The sequence below is a fragment of the Malania oleifera genome, chromosome 2 (genome assembly GCF_029873635.1).
Source record: "Malania oleifera isolate guangnan ecotype guangnan chromosome 2, ASM2987363v1, whole genome shotgun sequence".
NCBI classification, from domain to species: domain Eukaryota; kingdom Viridiplantae; phylum Streptophyta; class Magnoliopsida; order Santalales; family Ximeniaceae; genus Malania; species Malania oleifera.
Genome location: NC_080418.1, coordinates 49,680,635 through 49,704,542, shown reverse-complemented (window position 1 = coordinate 49,704,542; position 23,908 = coordinate 49,680,635). Strand labels below are relative to the sequence as shown.

Sequence of the window (23,908 nt, the reverse complement as noted above, 5' to 3'; positions counted from 1 at the left end):
TGAATTGGGTATTTAAAACTTTTCTCCTAGGTCAATTCAAATTCCAAAAACAGTATCACACAAGCCTAGGGTATTTCTATATAATCATAAATCCATTGCGCAGATAATGATATGCGGAAATTAAATCATGCGCAACATTCACAATATATTAAATATAACATACATGTGTAGGAATATAAAGTGTTGGAAATTAAAGTAGACAGATGATATGTTATCAGGGTTCGGCCAATATTGCCTACGTCCCCACCTCAGCTAGCAAGTCCAAGGATTCCATTAATGCTCACTTAACGGGTGGAGCGGCACCGGTTACAACCTGAGGTCAAATTACCAGGGTTGACTTCAACCTTTACAACTTGATCCTTATGAGTTAGATCAAAACCCCCTCAGGCCATGCCTGCAGTACAATAGATCAATATAAATTTTTGCATACAAATAAAATGCTTCTAACACAAGTAGATTTGTATCGATACGCACAAGTAATAACCAATGCACTTCAATATGATGGGAAATATAAGCTTGATGAAGATATATGAAACTACTCTCAATATAATGTCAATGTGCAATAAAAGTGTGAGAGTGAGTTAGCAAAGATTCTTTGAAACAATATATATAAATATATCAACCAAAATTAAATGAGGTTTCAAAGATTTCTAAGAGTATAATCAAATATTGAATGTCTACCGCTCGGTACCCAAGGACATCTTAGGGGGTTTCTTTGGAGAATCAATATTGAATGTCTACACTCGGTACCCAAGGACGGGCTGTGATGTACGGGATATGTCAAAGGTCCCTTATGATGGTGTGATTGAGTGTTTCGACAAGCAACAGAGTGGACCGTTAGTTGTGAAATTTATTGAAGACTATGCAGAGGATTTTGGTAATAGAAGGCCTGTAGCAGTGTTTTTGTTTACTATTGTGAGAAGACCTTGTTGGAAGCCTAGGGTGCAATCTCAGGGTATTGCATCTATAACTACATCGAGGTTGATGGTAGAAGCTAAAGCTGCCATCGGCAAATTCAAGCGATGTTGCTTGGATTTGGTGTTTCTCTCTAGTTTCTAAACGGGAGACAGTCCCAACCTAACATCCCAAGTTCAAGTTGGAGCAGCGAGTTCATGTTTTCGATTTCTCCTAAGGGGCTTATACTCGCCAAGGCAGAGATTATTGTGTTTTTGTGGCTCATATACTTGATGGATTGCATAAACAAAGAAGAAGACATAGTGGAAAATTACATGTGCTGAGGATCAATAGGGAAACAGTCAACTATTTGGCTGAAATAGTCAACTATTTGGCTCCATAATTCAGACAATTTACACTCTTTTTGAAATAGTCAATGGTTTGGCTCAATCAGTCGACGATTTGGCTTATGATGCCTAACGCAGATTTCAAATTTTGAATAAATGGACGTTAATACAGTTGGGTTTGGGGGGGGGGGGGAACCTCTGAGGAGGCTTATATATACGTAGAATACGTTGTACATAGTAAGCCAAGTGTGTTGGTTGGTGGTTGTAGAGAGAATTGAGAGGATTCTTGTATTACTCTTGTAATTTACACAAAAAGATGAATCCTTGTCATTTGCTCCCGTGGATGTAGACATTGTCGAACCACGTAATTCTCTGTGTCTTTGTGATTGTTATTGCTTTAACTTACTTGCTGTGGTTGTGTATTGTTTTGTATATTCACCATTAGATTGTTGTAGTGTGTATTTGATTCTTTACACAAAATATATATTTCCGTTGTGCATATTTGAGGGTTTTATACAACAGTTGGGAACGATTTGACTAAGGCTAATCAGTTGAGAACTCTATTGAGAAAAAAATTTGACATGATATTTTGGGTACGATCAAGGAGAATCTTGGTTTGGAGATTTTCAAAGACAAAGCTACAGGGAGATTGGAGTTATCTGAGGGTTGCTTTGTGGACAGAACTTCAAGGAGATTTTGTTTGTCATCTCAGGGTGGTTTTGTGGAGAATCAATGTAAATTGTCTACCGTTCAGTACCCAAGGACGAACGGTGGTGTTTAGGATATGTCAAAGGTCCCCTATGCTGGTGCAATAGGGTGTTTCAGCAGGTAATATAGTGATTTGTCAGTTGTGGGATTTTTTTTTTATGCAGATTATGTAAGGGGCTTTGATGACAGGAGGTCTACAACGAGATATGTGTTTACTATTTTGGGAAGCCCTTGTTGGAAGTCCAAGGTGCAATCTCTGGTTGTAACATCTACAACTGAGTTCGGGTTTATGGCAGAATTTGAAGCTGCCACAGACAACTTCAAGCATTGGTTGGACTTGGTTTTTGTCTCCAGTTACTAGATGGGAGACAGTCTCAACCTATGTCCCAAGGTGGAGCAGCAGGTTTATGTTTTTAGTTTTCTCCTAAGGGACGTATATTCGCCAAGATGGAGATCGTTGTGATATGTATGTGGCTCATATAATGAGTAGAACACATGTACAAAGAGAAAATATGGTGGAAATTAGAATGCTGGTTTGCATGAGGAAACGGTCGACGGTTTGACCTAGGAGTAGTGAAATAGTCAACTGTTCTGATTCTATTTTTGCGACTGTTTGCTCTCGATATTAGACTGTCAATGGTATGTTTGAAACTGTTGACGGTTTCCTTGTAACCGTCAATGGTTTGGTGCAAGAACAATGAAATAGTCGACCGTTCTGAGTCCGTTATTGCGACTGTTTGTTCTCGGTATTAAATCGTTGGCAGTATGTCTGAAATTGTTGACGATATTTTTGAAACCGTCAATGATTTTGCTCGATAACCCAGCAAAAATTTTTAAATTTTGAATTGGAACATTAGATTAGTTGGGTTTTGGAGGGAAAACCTCCAGAAATTCTATATATACATTGCATATGTTGTATCTAAGATGTTCATGTTTTAGGACACAAGATAGTAAGGAAAATATTGTTGATTGTTAGTGTGAATGTAGGTATTGTAGAACCATGTAATTCCTTGTGCCATTGTTATTGTTTTCATTATAATCTGCGTGATTGTTGTTTTGTATATTTCATCGTTGAGTGTTGTGTTGTAAGATTAATTTATTCCGATGTGGATTCGTTTTTCACAACATTGAAGAACCACGATACAAGAGTTTTATGTGATAGTATTGTACTAGCACGTGTCCATGGAAAACTTAAGAGATAGTTTGATATTACTTTCAAAGATTATAAATTCACCCAAATTCAAATTTAAAGGTTTAAAAGCGATGTACTTAAATGCAACACAAAAGTTAAAGTGTTAAAAAATAAATTTTAATTTGGATGTTAGCTTGTTGGGTCAACTCCCCAAAATTAAATTAGTGCAAGAGGTATAGTTAAATTTTTTTATTGAAAAAAAACTATTTTAACTACTGGGCAATGATTTGACAAATGAGTGCTCCAAAACTAAAATTTAATTGAGAGAATAAGAAAAATTTGAAGTTCAAAATAAAATAAAAATAAATAAATTTCAAATCTGAGAAAGGTCAAATTTTTAACCAAAATTTTATCATGGAAATGTAGAAGAGGGGGGGCCACTGTCATAGAATGCTGAGATCACTGTCAGCAGAATCCACAAAACCATTAGAGGACTCCTCCGCTTATATAATATCTTATCCTCCCTCAACTCACCCCATCCCAATTTGCTATATTATGTGTATGGTATCGGGGGGATTCTTCTCTTTCAATTCTCTCAACCACAATCTCCTCAATGAGGAATGTAATATAATATTAATTAAAAAAAAAAAGGCTAACCGAGAAGATGCTAATTTTTTTTTTATTATTATAATAAGAGGTGGGTGATCGAATGAATGCAATAAACCCCATAAACTAGCTACTACAAATATCTCTCCCAAACCCAAACCCAAACCCAAACCCAAACCCATGCCCCTGCCCATAGACCAACCGACTAAAGAAATGGGAGAAATATAAAAGCACCCCACTCCACCAGTTTCTCTTTTTTCTATTGGCTGGACAAACACATCATCGTCCCTTGAAAACGCTGTCCAAATCCATACCTCAATTCTCCCATTCTACGCAAACATGGGTAAAGCCATTATATTTTTTCTTCTTTCTCTCTTCTTTTTTCAATGGTCTTCCAGAATTTGAGGCTCAGGTGTGTCTTCAGACGCACAAAGAATAATTTATTTTCTCCATCCTCACCATCTGAAAACTTCAATTATTATTATTATTATTATAATAAAATAATAATAATAAATAATTAAAAAAATGTCTCCTCTATCTTTACATATAGTTTTTTTTTTTTTTTTTTTTTGTCCTATCATGACTGAGCTAATAAGATCAGATCCACACATGGAGGCTTGGTGGCCAAAAGCCTTTGAATTACAGAGTCGTGCCTCAAAATTGACCATGCCTTTGTTAGCACATGACTATTTTACAACAGCAACGGATTCTTAGCTCAATTACCATTTAGAGCATGTAGGCTATATTCTTCAATCCAAAAAACTTCAATATAAACCGCCTTAGAAGAATTACCAAATATAAACCCACAAAATACAAAATAGGAAAAAGGAAATTTGAAATTACCAAAACTAAGTAATAGGTAATGCCCATATTTTCAGCTTTGAATGAATTAGAATAAACAATCCATGCCCTAATTACCTGGATATCATATAATGCATACAGATTACCTAATGTTAAACGATATCAAATGGGGGCCTGTGGTTGGTTAGGGTTAACTAGAAATGGACCCAACTCACATCGGACGGATGGGATGCTCCCAGAAATCAATATCGACGGTTGCACATTCATTACTGGGCCTTTTCTTTGAACGTCAACCGTCCGCTTTTGACACTCTTTCACCGGACGCCATCGACGTCTTCAACCTTTTGAATTCTTGATCATGGGACTTCTTCAGCGAGTCGAAGACCGTCACGGATCTTGAACCGGACTGAACTCTAACCGGCCGGTCTGGTCTACTTCGACGGTCTCTCGAAGGCCTCGACGAGTCAACCGCATCGGCTTCTGGTTCTACCTCCGCCGGCGAGCCCGCCGAATGGTTCCGCCGACACGGCGCACATTCTAGGTCATCCTGCGATGATGAAATGTAATCTAGATCATGAATTTGTTATGAATAAAAAAACAGTGGTTCTGTCTAGCTCGAATGCGAAGAACAGAAAAAATGGAATAAAAGATAAAGCAATTATGCTTAATTGATTTAGAGAAGTATGATGACAATTCACAAATCTAATACAAAAGTTTAAGATATTAGCTAGTCGGATCAGTAAACATCAATGGAGAAGCAGTGCGTACCTGAAGAGAAGGATTTGAAGCATTTTCACGGATCCGTTGAAAAGAGAGATTTGAAGCATTTTCACGGATTCGTTCCAGAGAAAATTCTGTAGCTGGTTCGAACACCTTTCTATCGCAACTGAAGAACCTACTTGAGGACTCTTCACTGCCCGAAGAGCTCGCAACGGGCGGAGGCGGCGTGCAGGTCCACGGGACCACCTGATTATCCGCTTCATCACCATCATCACCATCAACATCGACATCGACATCGACATCAAGCTCATCATCCCCGTCATCGCTATCCACTTCTTCTTCCTCATCATCACCGTCTTGACCGCACTCGTCTTCTGTATTAATTTCATCATCATTACCTCCTCCATTCTCCTCTCCAGCCCTATGCTTCGCTCCACCGCAGCAACCAACGCAACGCTCGCACATCGAAACCGCTGATCCGAGCTTCGGACCGGACGCGCTCCAGGCCGTCAGTGACTGGCAGACCTGGCAAAGAAGAGTCCTCGAGTGCCTGGCCACCAGAAAGTTCGCGCCGTGGACCTTCGCGTCGCAGTTCCAACACAAGCTCGCCTGATCCGACTCGCAGTACGCCCTCGCCATAAAACCACACAGTTCACACCCTTTCATCTCTCTATCTCTGTCTCTCTCTCTCTCTCTCTCACCCTATTTTCTCTCTCTGCAAACTAAGATCATATGGGAAGGGCGAAGATAGCAGAACGGAAGAAGAAGAAGAAGCCGAAGGGGCAACTTGCATTCTGGTGCGAAAACGCCCCTGGATTTTCCTTTAAACCACGAAATTGCCGTGGCCAGTGGAAGGGGCGAGGGACAGAAGAGTCATTTGAGAAACAGAATGGGAATTTTCCAGAGGGGTGGAGCCGCAGAGGCGCAGAGGGTCCGGTTGGGTTATCATAGGGTGTGGTAGGCCGTACTGCCAGGTGTTGGGAGGTGAGGGAGCAGCAGCTTCTGTGGTGCATATGTACCCTCCGAGCTTCCCTGGGTCCCTGCAGAATTTGTTTTTTAAATATTGTTTGATGGTGACGTGTCGTCCGAGCGGAATGGGTGGGATGAAGGGATTCGAATTTGCTTACGTGGGACAACCTGGTCCACTTTGGTGGGCTGGGCCACGTGATGAGCGCCTGCTTTGGATCGTATGACGTGGAATTTGGTCCTCTTAATTTCGGCGCCTTTAATAAATCGCCGTGGCGTTTGGCAGGGACACATCAAATGCAGCCCCGCGTGCTTCGAGGGAAATAAAAGGGCGAACCCCAATGTGAATAGAAATTGTTAGATAGCGACCACGTCGGCAAGGCGAGTCATGGTCTGAGATCTCAGATCGTTCTGTTCTGATCCGCGCCTACACGAGATTTACGGTTTTTATTTTATTTTATTTTCAATGGATAAAAAATTCAGTAACAAAATAATTTTATTTCTGGAGAAATGGTGTCGTTTAATGAAAGTTATTAAGTGCAAAAAATTATATATTTTTTTGTAAATAAATTATTTAAGTTGTGAAATAATCTAATACATGTTTAATAATGTTTTAATGAATATTTATCATCACACTTACGCCTTTATTTGTTATAACAATGAAAGATATATAATGATAACTCAAAACATATATGTACTACTTATATTATTGTGAATTTTAAAAATATAATTCTTATAGTGGCAACAATGTTAGTTCATTAATTTATACGTTTCTATTCATGTATTTTAATTATGTCATTGATTCAATCTTATTAAAAAGTTAAAGTTTGATATCATCCTAGTAAACAATCAATTCACATTTGACAAGAAACTCACTATTCTCTTTGTTTGACTTAAACTTTGAACTTTATTTTAGAGAAACCCTACTACTATAGCATCAAACATTTTAGTAAGCAACCCACTCACATTTGACAAGAAATTTACTTTTTTGTTTACTTGATTTAAACTGTGAACTTCATTTTAAAGAACCATGCTATTAGAACTTTAATTATGTTCGGACACTAATTTAACAAGTGAAGGAATAAATTTTTTAACCATAACAATATTCGAACTTTGAGAGTGAAACCCTAACTCAAGAAGAAATGCCTAGTTCAAACTATGGGAGCACCTTTTCATATGGAGTCATAATAATTTGTGGTGGTGATATAGTTTCAGTTAGAACATCTGGATTGATACTAACCTTAGGAAGAGGTTCCTTGGATGTAGAAACTATAAAGTATTATTGGTTTCATTCATTAATTTCTTTTCCCTTACTATTGTATTCTTGAGTTTTGTTTGCCACCTTGATGTTTTGCTAAGAATTTCTTTGTTTGTGATATTTGTTTTGCACATAGCTAATCATTTGGCTATTTCAAATGGTATGTCCATAGCCATTTTGACATGACTTACCCATGGAGTCCCATCCTTTGTTTTTCTAATCATGGGTTTTAGGTACAAGTTTTGCAAGTACAAGGCCTTTTGATCTTTGAGTGGTAAAATTACTAAAAATATCCCTAATTATAGGGGTCTTTTGGCATTTTTTTTGTGGAAATGTTTTTGGACAAGTATGAGTTAATTGGGCTATTATTAATTGGTCAAAAACGCGAGTCAATGGTATTTAATTGAGAACTTTTAGTCTCTTTTTAGAATTTTATGAGAATATTTCAAGTTCATGTTAATTCAATTTGTATTTCAAATTAAAATACAAAAATTCATTCTGTTCAAATAACAAAAAAATACAGAAAAGGTCAAAAGTTGCATCCGAATGTAGTGTCTGACATCGCCTTGATGTTGTGACAGCTGTAAATCATACAAAGTAATAATATTTATACAAAAAAAATAGTATACAATTTTTGAACATATATGTATACGTACTATAAGTAAAAATGATTTGATAGAAAAATGATCGGACATTCAAACATAGTTAAAAAAAAATGATATAATTTTAAATAATTAAGTTTGATCAGTCAGAATTCACCCCATTCGGTTTGGACCTCATATTCCTAACTTGGACACCTAATTGCGAAAATCCACTAAGTTTGCTAAGTCAGTGTGTATTCTAACTTTAATTCTAAGTGGGTAAAAAGCTCTCGGGGAGAAGTCATTGGGCACCGTCAGGTCTATCACATCCAGTTCAATTTGACAGATATGTTGGGACTAACCCCATTCAGTTTGGACCTTGTATGCCCAAATTGGATACCTGCGTGTTTAAAATCAACTAAGTTTATTAAGTTCACCTCTAAGTGCATAATTTTCAATTAGGGAGGTAATTTTGGGCATCGTCAGCACTGGCACTTCAAGCTCAATGTCACGGATGTGTGGGATTGACCTCACTCTCTTTGGACCTCGTATGTTCAACTTGGACACTTGAGTGCAAAAAGTACACTAAAGTTGTTAAGTTTGTTTGTATTCTAACTTTACTTCTATTTGAGAAAAACGCTCCCAGGGAGGAGCTTTTGGGCACCGTTAGTTCCAACACATCCAAGTCAATGTGATGGTCGTGTCGAGATTGACCTCATTCAGTTTGGACCTCATATGCTCGAATTGGATACCCAAGTGCTTAAAATGAACTAAGTTTACTAAGTTGACCTCTAAGCGCATAATTTTCAATCGACGAGGAATTTTTAGGCATCATCAGCTCCAACACATAAAGCTCAATGTCATGGACGTGTCATGACTGACCCCACTCGATTTGGACCTTGTATGCCTGAATTGGACACTTGAGTGCTAAAATCCACTAAGTATGCTACGTTTGTTTGTATTCTAACTTTACTTCTAAGTGCGCAACAAGCTCCCAGGGAGGCCTTTTTGGGCACTGTCAGCTTCGCACATCTAGGTCAATGTGACAGATGTGTCGAGACTGACCCCACTTAGTTTGGACCTCGCATGCCTGAATTGGACACCTGAATGTTTAAAATTAATTAAGTTACTAAGTTCGCATATAAGTGCATAATTTTCAATTGGGGAGGAATTTTCAGGGACCGTCAACTTCGACACGTCAAGCTCAATGTCACAGACGTGTTGGGACTAACCCTACTCGGTTTGGACCTTGTATGCCTGACTTGGATACCTGAGTACTAAAATCCACTAAGTTTGCTAAGTTTATTTATATTCTAATTTTGCTTATAAGTGCACAAAATGTTCCTGGGGAGGAATTTTTGGGAATTGTCAGCTTCAACACGTACAGGTCGATGTGAAGGACGTGTAAGGACTGACCCCACTAAGTTTAGACCTCGTATGCTTGAATTGGACACCTAAGTGCTTAAAATAAATTAAGTTTACTAAGTTTGCCTATAAACACATAATTTTCAATTGGTGAGGAATTTTTGGGCATGTCAGCTCCGGCACATCAAGCTTAATGTCACGGATATATCGAGACTAACCCAACCCAGTTTGGACCTCGTATGCCTAACTTAGACACTTGAGTGCTAAAATCCACTAAGTTTGCTAAGTTTGTATCCAAACGTTGCTTCTAATTGCGCAAAAGGTTCCCAGGGAGGAATTTTTGGGCATCGTCAGCTTCAGCACATCTGGGTCAACGTCATGGACATGTGAGACTAACCTCACTCGGTTTGGACTTCGTATTCTCGACTTGAACACCTGAGTGCTAAAATCCACTAAGTATGCTAAGTTTGTATTCGAACTTTGCTTGCGCAAAAGGCTCCCGGGGAAAAGTTTTTGGGCACTGTTAGCTCCAACACATCCAAGTCAATGTGACGGATGTGTCAGGACTAACTAACTCACTCAAAAAATAAGCAGCTCAGAAGCTATCCCAAGTATAGGAGTTCTGTCCTATAATATTCAACCCAAAGGCCAGATCGTCTCATCAAGGAATGCGGTTTAATATCAAATTTTATGTATTTTCAATTGAAAATAAAAAGTCACTTAACTCAATTTAGATTCAGGGCTTTCAGGATTGTTTAAGATTGTTTTGACAAATTAAACGAACATGCAAATTAAACCCTAATTCCTAAGATGTGCTGAATTAAATAACAAGAAACGGAAATCCTATGTCTAATCAGACAGGAATTGAAATATGCATTGAACTTTGGAATGAAAACTAAAGATGATGACTTAACGCACAACTTAAACAAGCAATTAAGAACTAAATCGAACACAAACTCAACCAAGAAAAACCAAAATTACGATTTGCAATCAAGAACTTAGATCAAAATTACAATTTTAACAACTAGACAATAAGCTAAACATGCTAAAATTTCTAGCTCTAATTAAACCAAAGTTAAGGTAAACGGACGTCAACATAATTTAAATCCTAACAATACAAAAAAACTGGTTTTTAGTGAGGAAATTATTAATAAAGGATTCAAATTCGTTACTAATAGTACGGTATTAGTGACGATTTTAGTAATCGTTACTAATACGACACTATTAGTGACGAAATTGAATTCATCACTAATAGTTTCGTTACTAAAAATTGAAAAATATCGTGTGAAAATATTTTTCACGCATAAATTATCCCGGAAAAATATTAGCGACGATTTTTGTGGTATTAGTGACGAATAGATTTGGCAAAATGGATAAAAATCTGTTAATCCGACCCGCATCCGATCCGTTTTAACCGACTTATCATCAATCGCTTGCTAAATGAGTCGAATATAGTTTTTAATTTTCATATCCGCCTTAGCGGGTCGGGTCGGTTTTATCCTGCGGATATTCGCCAAACTGTTTAAAATTTCATAACTAATTAACCCATAAAAGCTTAAGGCCTCAAGCCCTGCAGCCCATAAAAGTAGTGCCCACTGCCCACTGCCCAGCCCACACGGCCCACGCTCACCACATATTGACATGCACGGAGAAGCGGCAGAAGCCCACACCACACAGCCACAAGCAGCCCCTGCCCCCCTCTCAAATCCTCACCTGATTAGGGTTTCATTTTCATCCTTTCCAGCTACGCAGCCACATCCCAGTGATCGGTGATCCCACGACGTCGAGTCGAGGGTGATTCCCATTGCCGTTGTTGACTGCCACCCACAGCCACGACCACGACTCACGAGCCACCATTCCCTTGCGGCCTCACCGACGCCTAGTCTTCCTTTGCGGCTTGCAGTTTCACCCAGTCATCTTCGTCTCTCGCCAGCCACTCAGCCTCGGCCCTGCCCCTCGCCCAGTCTTCCTTTGCACTTGCAGGCCTCGCCCAGTCATCCCCTTTGCGGCTTGCAGGTTCTTAATATTGCATATGTACAATTTTTCATTTTTTTCATTGTTTGAAATTTAAATTTGATGATTTCCTTTGCCTCTGGATTTTCCATAACCAATGGATCTGCAGTATTGAGTTAACCAGTGTAGTATTACTAAGAACACTGTCCATGGCTAGTTAGTTATAATGTAATACGTAAAACATCAAATAGTTTTTATTTATTAAAACACTCTTCTATAAATATTTTTTAAACAATAAAAAATACAATATTAGAATAACAAATTTACACATAAAAATAATTTCTTGTAGTGCAAAAATATAAAATAAATTAAAAAAATTAATTAATTTTATAATTTTCTACTTCAAGATGAATCATGAATTTAATCCTTCGCTGGGCAATGAAAACATTTAATCCCATTTCATAATTTTTTGCAGTGCATTATAAGGATTCGGGAAAAAAATGTCTCAGTCAATAGCGAATTCAATTGATCAAAATGATGAAATGAGTGAAGAAGAAGTTCAGTTGCCAGATTCATCAAACACAGAACCTACAAAAGAAACAACTCCATAGGTAAAAAGAACTAGGAAAAAAACATCTAGTATTTGGACAGATTTTGAGTTGATTGAAAGTGGAGATAAACAATATGCCCAAGGTAAGTATTGTCCTAAGAAATATTTCTACCATAGTAAGAACTCTGGGACATCAAACTTACATTGTTATACAAAAAAATGCATGGGAAAGAAAAATAATGATCTGAAACAAATGCTAATGAGTCATGGTGATGGAAAGTTGTCTCTGCATACACGAAAACTTGATCAAGTTGTACAACGTAGGAAGTTGGCAATGGCAAATGTGAGACACAATTTTCCATTTTCTTTTGTTGAGTATGAAGGAATTCATGAATGGGCTTTAGAATTAAATCTAGAGACAAAATTTGTGATACGAAATACTGCAAAAGTTGATGTTATGAGGGTTTTTTTCAAGGAAAAAGAGCACATTCATGAGCTTTTATTGAATAATTCTAGTAGAATTTCTCTTACTTCGGACTTATGGACTTCGTTAAATACTGATGGCTATTTATGTTTAACTGCACATTTTGTGGATAAAAATTGGAAGCTTCAGAAGAAAGTATTGAGGTTTTCAAGCATGCCTCTTCCACACACTGGTCTAGCACTTAGTAACAAAGTCATGGACTTATTGGTGAATTGGGGTATAGACAAGAAGCTATTTTCCATAACATTGGACAATGCTACATCCAATGATTGTTCTGTAGAGTATTTGAAGTCTAATCTGAACTTGAAAAATGCTTTGGTAAGGGAAGGAAAATTTTTTCATGTTCGCTGTTGCACTCACATATTGAATCTCATTGTCCAAGATGGCCTAAAATTATCTCATTTCGCTGTGGACAAAATACGAGATTATGTCAAATATATGAAGCATTCACGACATCGAAAGTTTAGATTTCATGAATGTTGTGAAAAGGTGAGAGTGCCACGTGTGAGAGGATTTCGCCAAGATTGTCCTACTAGGTGGAATTCTACTTATATGATGCTTGAAAGTGCTTTATACTATAGAGATGCTATTTGCCAATTCAGGTTTAGTGAGGAGAATTTCAAGTTTTGCCCAAACGATGATGAATGGAAGGAAATTGAGAAAATTGCTAGTTTCTTGAGGTTTTTTATGACTTGACAAATCTTTTTTCTGGGACATCTTATCCAACTATAAATTTATACTTTCAAGGAGTATGGAAGGTACAAGTAACTTTACTTAATGCGGCATTGGGTGATAATGTCTTTTTAAGGAATGTGGCTACTCAAATGCAAGGGAAATTTGACAAATACTGGTCAGATTATAGTAAAATTTTGGCAACGACTGTTATTTTGGATCCTCGTTTCAAGATACAATTTGTATCTTTTTGTTTAAAAGAAGTGCAACCAATGTCTTGGAAAGATCAAGTAAACGGCATCCAGTGTGAGATGTATTCACTTTTTGATGAGTATGTGAAGCACCACTCCCCTTCAACTTCTAAGAAAATGCCTTCATTTGAAGCAACTATTAGTCATGATCGTGGTCATATGACACCTATTGCAACATCAGTTGATATGACACTAAAAGTAAGATTTTTTTTTAGTACAAATTTTATTTTACTTTTATTATACATCTATAGAATTTTTATATTTCTATTGTTATATACTTGTTTTTAGGGTTTTAAAGCTTTTGCTAAAGAAGATGAAGAAGCTCCAATGTCAAAACTAGAAATGTTTTTTAGAGAGAGGATGGTAGATTGTGATAAAGAATTGGATATTTTGGACTTTTGGAGGAGTCATGAATATAGGTATCCAATTCTTTCTCAAATGGCAAGAGATATCTTATCAATTCCAATATCAACTGTTGCATCAGAATCAACATTTAGTATTGGAGGAAAAGTGATAAATATGTCACGTAGTTCTCTTACGCCTGATAATGCTGAAACTATCATTTTAACTCGTGATTGGCTGTATAGTTGAGGAGGTATGCTTATTTAATTATATTATAATTACTATGTATTATGCAATATTTATTTATTTATTTATATTTTGAATTTTGAATGCAGTTGAAGATTTTGTAGATAAGGAAGAACTTGCTGAAGATATTGCTCAAGCTGAAAGAGTAGGTCGTACCTCACCTAGTGTATCATCTTACTCTGTTTGACTTTATTTGAATATTACTACACTAGCATAGGCTGTGCAGCTAGTGCTTCTATTTATCTTTGAAAATTATGTAGTCAATAAATTATTGTTTGTTTGTTGTTTTAACTTGTAGTGTTGAATAAATTATTTGTAAATTTTTTTCCCAGTTTGATAACTTGTAACTTTTGAGATGCTAATTAATGAGTTCAATTTATGTTATTCGATTCATAACTTAAATTATATTTTGAATTCTTTCATGATAGGCACACGAGGAGAAGAAGATGAAAACTTTGATGTCACAAATGAAAGCATTTCAATTAATTCAAGGCATTCAAATGATTTTGAAGTTATTTGAAGGATGGATTGAGATTTTTTTTTAGTTTGTTGATTGTTTTATTTTGGGAGATTCACACGATTTGAAAATAGTTGTATTAAAGAAACTCACATGCTGTAAGAACAATTATAATGTTTAAATTTTAGACTCACACGAGTCACACAGTTTGAGTTTTTATTTTGAGTTGGATTAAGATTAATTTATTATGTTTTATTGCTTATAGTTTTACTTGCATGAATTAGGAGTTGTTAATTAGTATAAATGATTGAATGATTGATATAATTACTAAAAAAGTTAATACACAAACTAATTGCAAGTTATCATATACTGATATACAATTTAAATTATTATGACAAAAATAAATTATTAATAAAATTATATTTGAGAATGGCGGATTATCCGCCCATCCGCTATGAATTATCCGACCCGAAACCGCCTAATCTGCCACTTAAACGAGTCGAATATGAATTATAATTTTTTCACCCGATAGTCCGCCTTATCCGTCACGGATAAATCGACCCGATCCGCTTTGCTAGGTCTAGTGACGAATTAAATCCGTCACTAAAAGATAAACATTAGTGACGATTAAATATCCATCACTACTATTATTTTAAAAAAATAAAAAAAATTTAGTTCAGAGTATTAGTAACGAATTTACAAATTCGTCACTATTAGTCCCTTATTAGTAACGGATATGAGAACCGTCACTAATATTTTTATTTTTTTTAAAAAAATAAAAAACTTTAAGTTTAGAGTATTAGTGACGAATTTACAAATTCACCACTATTGGTCCCTTATTAGTGATAATAGTGACAAATTTGAGAACCGTCACTAATACTTTCCTTTTTTTAAATAAATAAAAAATTTTAGTTCAGAGTATTAATGATGAATTTGTAAATTCGTCACTATTAATCCCTTATTAGTGACAGATTTGAGAACCGTCACTAATACTTCTTTTTTTTTTTTAAAATAAAAAACTTTAAATTGAGAGTATTAGTGACGAATTTACAAATTTGTCACTATTGTTCCCTTATTAGTGACGGATTTGAGAACCGTCACTAATACTTTCCTTTTTAAAAAAAAAAAAAATAAAAATTTTAAGTTTAGAGCATTAGTGATGAATTTACAAATTTGTCAATATTGGTTCCATATTAGTGACGAATTTGAGAACCGTTATTAATACTTCTATTTTTAAAAATAAAAAATAAAAAACTTTAAATTCAGAGTATTAGTGACGAATTTACAAATTCGTCACTATTGTTTCCTTATTAGTGACAGATTTGAAAACCGTCACTAATACTTTCCTTTTTTAAGAAAAATAAAAAAATTGAAATTCAGAGTATTAGTGACGAATTTATAAATTCGTCACTATTGATCTCTTATTAGTGACGGATTTGAGAACCGTCACTAATACTTCACTTCTTTTTAAAAAAATAAAAAAAATTTGACTTCAAAGTATTAGTAACGAATTACAAATTCGCCACTATTAGTCCCTTATTAATGACAGATTTGAGAAACGTCACTAATATATATATATATATATATATATATTTATAAAAAAATTAATTTAGAGTATTAATGACCATTTGACAAATTCGTCACTAATAATAAGTAATTAGTAACGGTTAAAAACCGTCACTAATACTTCAACCTAAACTAAATTCGTCTCCGCGTGCGATTACCTCGATCTCCCTCCTTTCCCTCCTCCCTCCTTCTGGCCTGTGCGGGTCCTCTCCAGCCTTATTCAGAAGTAGCCACTCGTCCATACCCAGCCCGTTCCTCAAGCTCTCCTCCTAAAACCCCAGAAATGACCCTAATGACCAAACCCTAGCCTTCTTACCTTCGTTGTCTCCATGAATCTTGTCTCCTAAAACATCAGAGTCTCCACCACGTAGAAAGTAGAGAGAGAGAGAGAGAGAGGGAGGGAGAAATGTTTTACAGAGGTGCCAATCGGTGCCGGTCAAAGACATCAACATCTTTGTTCTTGCCAATCGCCATAGCTTCGTAGGTCGTGATCCTTCCTGCCTGTGTCTTCCTCACCCATTCCCCTTGCTAATTTCAACAAGCATTATTAGATTTTTCACTTCCAATCGCAACTTTTGATTCTCCGCAGGATCCGAAATGCCGCCACCAGTGATGGAACAACTTGTTGATGACCAGCCTAGCACCAAGAAATTGGAGTCGGAGCCGTCTCCGAGTCACGACCCATAGTCGATGAAATCGAAGTCGGAATCTTGGCCTTTGGAAGATCCTACGACCCGTACAGCAGCGGCGGCGAAAAAAACGGTGTGTCTAATGACTTACTCGAAAAATGAGCAGCTCGGAAGCTATCTCAAATATAGAAGTTACGTTGTGTAATATTAAGCCCAAGGGCTAGATCGTCTCCTCAGGGAATGCATTTTAATCTCAAATTTTACGTCCTTCCAATCGAAAACAAAAGATACTGAACTCGGTTCAAATTTGGAGTGTTTCAGAATTGTGGAGACTTAACAAAAACATAAATTAAAGTCCTAAAACTAACATGCTTCGAATTAAAGAGTAAGAATGGAAACTCTAATCTACCTAAGGAACATCAAAACACGCACTAATTAAAAATGACAACTTTGAACTCAGAATTAAAATTACGTAATGGAAACTCAACCAAACACACACGCATGCAATAAAAACCAAATGTTTAACATAGACCAAAAATTACGAACCAACGTCATAATTTAAGATACGCAAACAGTAACGGAACACAATAAAAATGAAAACTTTAGTAAGACTAACCCTAAACTAAATCAAGTTTTGACAAGAAATTTAAATTTGAAAAGATCAACTAAATTAAAATGGGATTTAAATTAAAAGAACGATAAATAAAAACTACTAAATTAAATCTAATAATAACTTGAATTAAATACAAGATAAGTAAATAAGAATTAAACGTAAAAAAATTAAAATCACTTAACAAGTATTCAAACTCTAAATTTTCAATAAACTATAATGAATAAATAAAAAAAAAACATTATTCAATGGCAATAGAGAGAGAGAGAGAGAGAGAGAGAGAGAGAGAGAGAGAGAGAGAGAGAGAGAGAGAGAGAGAGAGAGAGAGAGAGAGAGAGAGAGAGAGAGTGAGAGAGAGAGAGAGAGAGTGCTGGAACAGCAGCAGTGAGGCCTGGGCTGTTGGTGGTTGGCATGGAATTGCTGATCGGATGCTTCTACTGCAGGGTCTACTGGCAGAGAGGAGGAGCTTTGGAGTTGTTGGTGCTCGGGCTTTGCTTTGCTGCAACCTGGTGTGGCAGTGGCTGCCGGGGGTGAGTAGATGGAGGCGTTGGCTTGGATGGTTCATGGCTTGGCACACTGGTTGCTGCTCAGGTTCCAGCTGGTGTGTGGATTGCTGCGGGGAAGCTTGGCTGTGTGGCTGAGTTGCAGGACTGAAGGAGGAAGCAGAGGGCTAGCAGAACAGAGGCTGAAAGAGAAGAGCAGGGAGAGGAAGAAAAAGGAGATGAGAGAATAAATAATGAGAAGGGAGAAGAGAGGGAAGGAACAGGGGATAGAGTAGAGAGGAGTCTAGGTAAGGAGAAGAGAAGGAGAGTGAAAGAGAGTAAAGGAAAAGGGAAGAAGAGTGGTGCGAGGGACAAGAAGCAGGGGAAGAAAATAATGATTTAAATAAGAGGAAGAGGCTTGCCCTAGACCCACGAGAGTTAACCCGACCCAGCTGCATGGCCGGGTCACATCAAAGCTAAAATTAAAATTTTTTTTTCTTTATTTTTGCTCTCTGTGATCACTGCCACTTTTTACCTTCTTGGAGCCTGTTTCTCGTGAGACTCAAAACTCAAACATTGTAGATAATCCTTTCCTCTTTCTCCAAAAATTTGAATTGTCTTGATCGGAGCTTGGCCGGAAAAGTTATGCATGAAATACGAACAGGTATTGGTTTTGGTTCCCGGGAATTTTCTTGCGATAAAAAATTACCAAAAATTCATAAATGGTGCAATAAAGTTCAAGAATGATAAATATGACACATTATTAAAATATTGGACAAATTTGGACATTTAATAAAAAATATAAGCCGTAAAGACCGGGTTAAAGTGCCAAATTACGCAGTTTTGACGCGTAATCACACCTCCCAAATAACGTTATGCTAGTCTCTAGTAAATGATGTGAATGAATCTCAGGGCGGTATCTACAACTACAAACTCTAGTGATCATGAAATCAATGCACATGTGACACAAGTATACCATTTCACATACAAGAATACCACTGAATTTCACACAGGCTCGTTCATATTCAATGCACACAACTTGGAAACACGTCACTCATTCAAGTTTCATAATTTATATATCATTTAAGAGCAGTATACTCACATGATCAGTGGCACATTCAAAGTTAATGCAGTTATATAAGTCCGAGTATAAACAGGTAAACTCTCGAGGTTTGTATGATGTGTGTGACTCAGTACACCTAGGATACCAATGGACACCTACAGAACGGTCGCTTAGACTCGGCCTAACTGGTATACCCTCAAAAACACTCAAAGAAGATGGGTTCACTCATCATATGTGTGGAGGAGTGTCGCGATCAAACATCCCATATATTGAAAGGAACAAATGCTAAGTATATGGAGTGGACTAGTTTGGAAAGGATCTAACCTATCTGTGAGGTGTCGGGTCCTTTACCCTAGCATCTTCTCACCTATTCGCCATATTCACTGAGACCACCCTAGATCAACTTATTCACAAACTTGTCGTGAATACATCTGAGGCATTAACCGGTTGAAGAATCTTCATACGTGGAAAACATGTGTCGTGTCCTTGATTCTTTGTGATATGTATGTGGATCAAGCATTGGCATTTCATCTCATGTGCATATGTATTTCTTGTTCTTTCTTCTACTCATTCTTCATTTTTTGTTTTTTCTTGATCAGTTAGGACAATCTTAACACTTCTTTTGTAATCTTTAAATAATCAATGGGAATTGAGCTCGAATAGTGGTCCATGAACTAAGTCTATCTCTAGGGGTGGCTCAGCCTTCACATCTTGAGTAGGTTACAAGACCTAAGTTTCTATCTCCCCACTAGGTGTCACCTCTAGGCTAGCAAATCAAAACATAGACTAGTGTACAAAGGATATCTAGAAAAAAAAAAAGAAGGAAAGTTGAGTTTCATGAACTCTAAAATGACATCAAAAACTCAAAAGAACGATAATTGGTTCAACAATACCTCACAAGGTGTCATAGTCATCACGGGTGTTCTCTCAGTGCTCACAGGAAACCCTAAGTACAATGAATCACATGAAAGTGTTTATTCAGCCTCGTGAGGTTCCGTGTAAATACAGGAAATTATATAACCATATTAACACGAATGTACTACCAATCAATTCTTCATGGAGTCATAAGATCATATAAAGAGAAACTATGCATGATTGACTCAAGTGTGTCATTCTTAAGTTATATGCAAGTATGTGAAGGATATATGCAGTGTTAAGCATGGCATAATGTAGTATAGTTCCTCAGTGCTCTTCCCTTCTTTCTCTTTCTTTTTGATTTTTTTTGTTTTTTTAATTTTTTTAATAAGACCCAGTACGTATACGTGCATAGTTTCATAAGCGAATGCTCATCCTCCCCCCCCCCAAAACTAAAGTGGAATATTGTCCTCAATGTGAAAGCATAGGGGAATTAAAAATTGTGCATGGTGAATAGCTAAAGGGAAATTACTACCAACTAATGCGATAGAAGAAAAAGAAAGATACAAACAAAAATAAAACAAATAAAATGAAAATAAAAAAAATGAAAAAGAAAGTAGTAACATAGGAAGGTCAGAGGACTCCCCTAGGGTCTTGCAGAAGTAAGACCTTCTTGTTGGATCGAATGGAATTGTGGGAGGCTTGGGCTGCTGCTCCTTGACCTTGACATTATTATCATTCATTGGACCCACCAGTTCTACTGTGCTGTGGGAATGAGCATGTTCAATGATATACGAACCACAGTGGGGTCTCAGCTTCCACGAAAAGAGATGGTATTTAGAGTTGCAGAGAGAGTCTTGCTGACTTGGGAAGGGTTGTTTTTCCTTGAGTTTATGTAGCACCTTCATCTGCCTCTTCTCTAAATGGTCCTTGTCATAGGCTTTCCTTTTAGATTTTGTGGACGCATGCACCTGCAATTTTCTCAACCCTATGGCATTATCAAGTAAAAAGTTAATCTGTTTTATGATCCAAAATATATAATGCTGAATTTTAACAGGTACATCACATGCCTTACCGTAAATCGACCTGTATGGAGTCATTCTTGAAATTCTCTTGATTGCAGCTCTGTAAGCCCAGCGCGCATCATCCAATTCCTCGAGCCATGCTTTGCGTTTAGGACAACCTATCTTCTAAAATATAATCTTAACTTCTAAAAAGAACTGTTGCTTGTCCTGTAGTAATGTTCGATTGGTAGCAAAGTGGTTCACAATATCATCAACTCGAGGGCCGTATGACATGTCGGTGATTGCATAGGTGATGTTTAACATAGTCATTTCGGCGGTCTCCATTGCTCATCACGGATCGTTATTTCATCTGTCCCCTGTGGACAGCTCATCAATTACCTTAAGTTGTCCAGGAACTTCATTTTCACATGTACCATCTAGACCAATTGCTGAAAACAACTCCAATGCATCCAAGTCATCCACCATGTCTACTGCGTGTACCTCTGATTCCTCATGCCCAGTTGGCATTTTATTAAACACGTTCATTTCCTGTGTTATGTTCCCGAACGTAAGCTTGAATACTCCACTTCTCCAGTTGATTAAAGCGTTAGAAGTTGTAAGGAATGGTCGGGCCAAGGATAAGATGGGCCTGATAGATGGTGGACACAGGCTGCTGCATTTTCAGAACAATAGAATCCTCTGGGTAGTAGAATTTTTCTTCACGTTTAATTTCCTTTTTACTATGCATAGGTCTTTCAAAAATTTTGCATATGCAGGGATTTGCTGCATGACCTCTAGAAGTGGAATATTGATCTTCACCTGTTTGAATATCTCCTGGATCTCCGTATGATACTTATTCTTTTGATCAGATGTCAACCGCTGAGGGTACGGTATCACAAGTTGATATTCCTTAACTGGCTCATCCTCTTTATTATCTGACTTTGTTAAACTTGAGTTGGCCTCATCTGATTTTTCTTTTCCTTTATTTGTCTCATCTGTCACCTCAGGTGCCGGCGCGGCTGTTTGTTGGTCAGTGGGCATTTCAGGACAGGCAACTTCTTTTTCGCTTCGCAAGGTAATAACTACCCTTACTGACTCAAACGTATCCCCTGAAACATGGTGCACCGGTTGCTGTTGCTGTCTGTATACCTGGGGATTTGGCTGAGGCTGTGCAGGGAATTTCCATTTTTCCATGGTGTTCAACTGTGTACTTATCTTATTCATGGCATCTTTCAATTCATTGAATGATTTACTACTCTGATTGCTGGTTGTGACGTGAATCTGCATGAATTGCTGAAACATGTTTGCCATTTGCGCCATGCTATCATCAAGAGACTTCTTCACTGGGATAGGAAACAGAGTTGGTTGAGATCCCGGTGGTGCGTAACTTTGAGAAATATGTTGCGACTGATAATGTGGAGGAGCGGCAACTGGTTGATATGTCTGTTGCAGAGGCGGTGCATACGATTGAGGAACTTGCTGATACTGCGAGGATGATGGACCTGGCTGATCATTTTTCCATGGGAGGTTTAGATAATTCCTCCATCCTGGGTTATAAGTGTTCGAGAGCGGCTGATTCTACGTTGTGTTAACCCAATTTGCCGATGGTACCCGAACAGGTCTACTCTCATGCCATATTGGTAGGAATTGACAGTCCCGAGGCTTGTGGTTTGAAGTCTCATAGATAGTGCAAACCTTAGATTTTTCTTTCTCTGATTCCATAACTTTCAGTTTCTTAGACAATGCAGCAACCAGAGCTTGTAAGCTAGTCTCCTCCTTGAGCTCATATCGGCCTCCACCACTGATCGCTCGAAGAGGTTGTGCTGCTATCGGTGCCCATTCAGGACGCGTGTTCCATTGCTGGGCACTCTCAGCTAGATAGTCTAAAAATGATAAGCCCTCATCTGGTTTCTTACAGAAGAACATCCCATTGCACATAGTCTGGACAAATTGTTTGCACACAGGGGTTAAAGCAGTAAAAAAATAGTTCACTAACCTCCAAGATTCGAATCAGTGATGCGAAGATATGTTCATCAGATCCTTGAATCTCTGCCAACATACTTGGAATGTCTTGCCATCTTTTTGCATGAATTAACTAATCTGCTCCTGCAGGTACTAAGTTCTCTGAAAAGAAAAGAACTTATGTAAGAACTCATGCTGCATTTCAACCTAGCTAGTAATAGAGTTAGGGCACAAATAATTAAACCAGATTTTTGCCTTGTCTTTCAGAGAAAAGGGAAACAAACGCAGTTTAATGTATTCATCAATCCCAGCCCTATTAATGAAAGTGGTGCAAACCATCTCAAAATCTGTCAAGTGTTGGTATGGACTCTCAGAGTCCATCCCGTGAAACTGGGCTATCATAGATAACATGCCATGCTTAAGATTAAAATTCGGTGCATCTTGTGGCAACACAATGCATGAAGGTGTAGATGTGCGTGTGGGCTATAGAAAATCCTCAAATGTATGTGGTGCATGTGCAGCCATAGCTTCCTTGAAATATTGGTCAAACAGATTATTCAAATCAAATTTAGAATCACTCTTAAAACTAACAGGTGAACAGTCAGATTCCATGCTTTGTGTATGTCAACTAGTGCTAGGTGACAGTCTACACAGTCGATTCGAATTATCTTGAACCCAAGGCATTAAACATCAAGGTAGGCAGCAGAAATCCACTAACACTGCAACTGAATTTTTTTTTTTTTTCAATTTTCAATTTTCATTTTTTTTTGTTTTTCTATTTAATTGAAGAAAAAAATCAGAAAATAATTGGGAAAACACAAAATTTGAAATTAAAACTGGCAATCCTCGACAATGGCGTCAAAAACTTGACTCACTCGAAAAATGAGCAGCTCAGAAGCTATCCAAAGTATAGGAGTTACGTCGCGTAATATTAAGCCCAAGGGTTAGATCGTCTCCTCAGGGAATGCATTTTAATCTCAAATTTTACGTCATTCCAATCGAAAACAAAAGATACTGAACTCGGTTCAGATTCAGAGTGTTTCAGAATTGTGGAGACTTAACAAAAACATAAATTAAAGTCCTAAAACTAACATGCTTCGAATTAAAGAGTAAGAATGGAAACTCTAATCTACCTAAGGAACATCAAAACACGCACTAATTAAAAATGACAACTTTGAACCTGGAATTAAAAATATGTAATGGAAACTCAACCAAATGCAATAAAAACCAAATCTTTAACATGGACCAAAAATTACGAACCAACATAACAATTTAAGATACACAAATAGTAACGGAACACAATAAAAATGAAAACTTTAGTAAGACTAACCCTAAACTAAATCAAGTTTTGACAAGAAATTTAAATTTGAAAAGATCAACTAAATTAAAACGGGATTTAAATTA

At 37.2% G+C, this 23,908-nt stretch overlaps 1 protein-coding gene across 1 annotated transcript; it reads right to left on the bottom strand.

The window, feature by feature from the left end:
• Positions 1-4,438: 4,438 nt before the first annotated feature.
• LOC131149580 (uncharacterized) lies at positions 4,439-6,679 on the bottom strand. The gene is made up of 2 exons (XM_058100160.1): positions 5,257-6,679; positions 4,439-5,035 (listed from the first exon to the last, which is right to left on the bottom strand). Exons 1-2 carry the CDS (start codon positions 5,872-5,874, stop codon positions 4,778-4,780), a joined length of 876 nt encoding a protein of 291 aa, XP_057956143.1. The 5' UTR covers positions 5,875-6,679; the 3' UTR covers positions 4,439-4,777.
• Between the last annotated feature and the right edge of the window lie 17,229 nt (positions 6,680-23,908).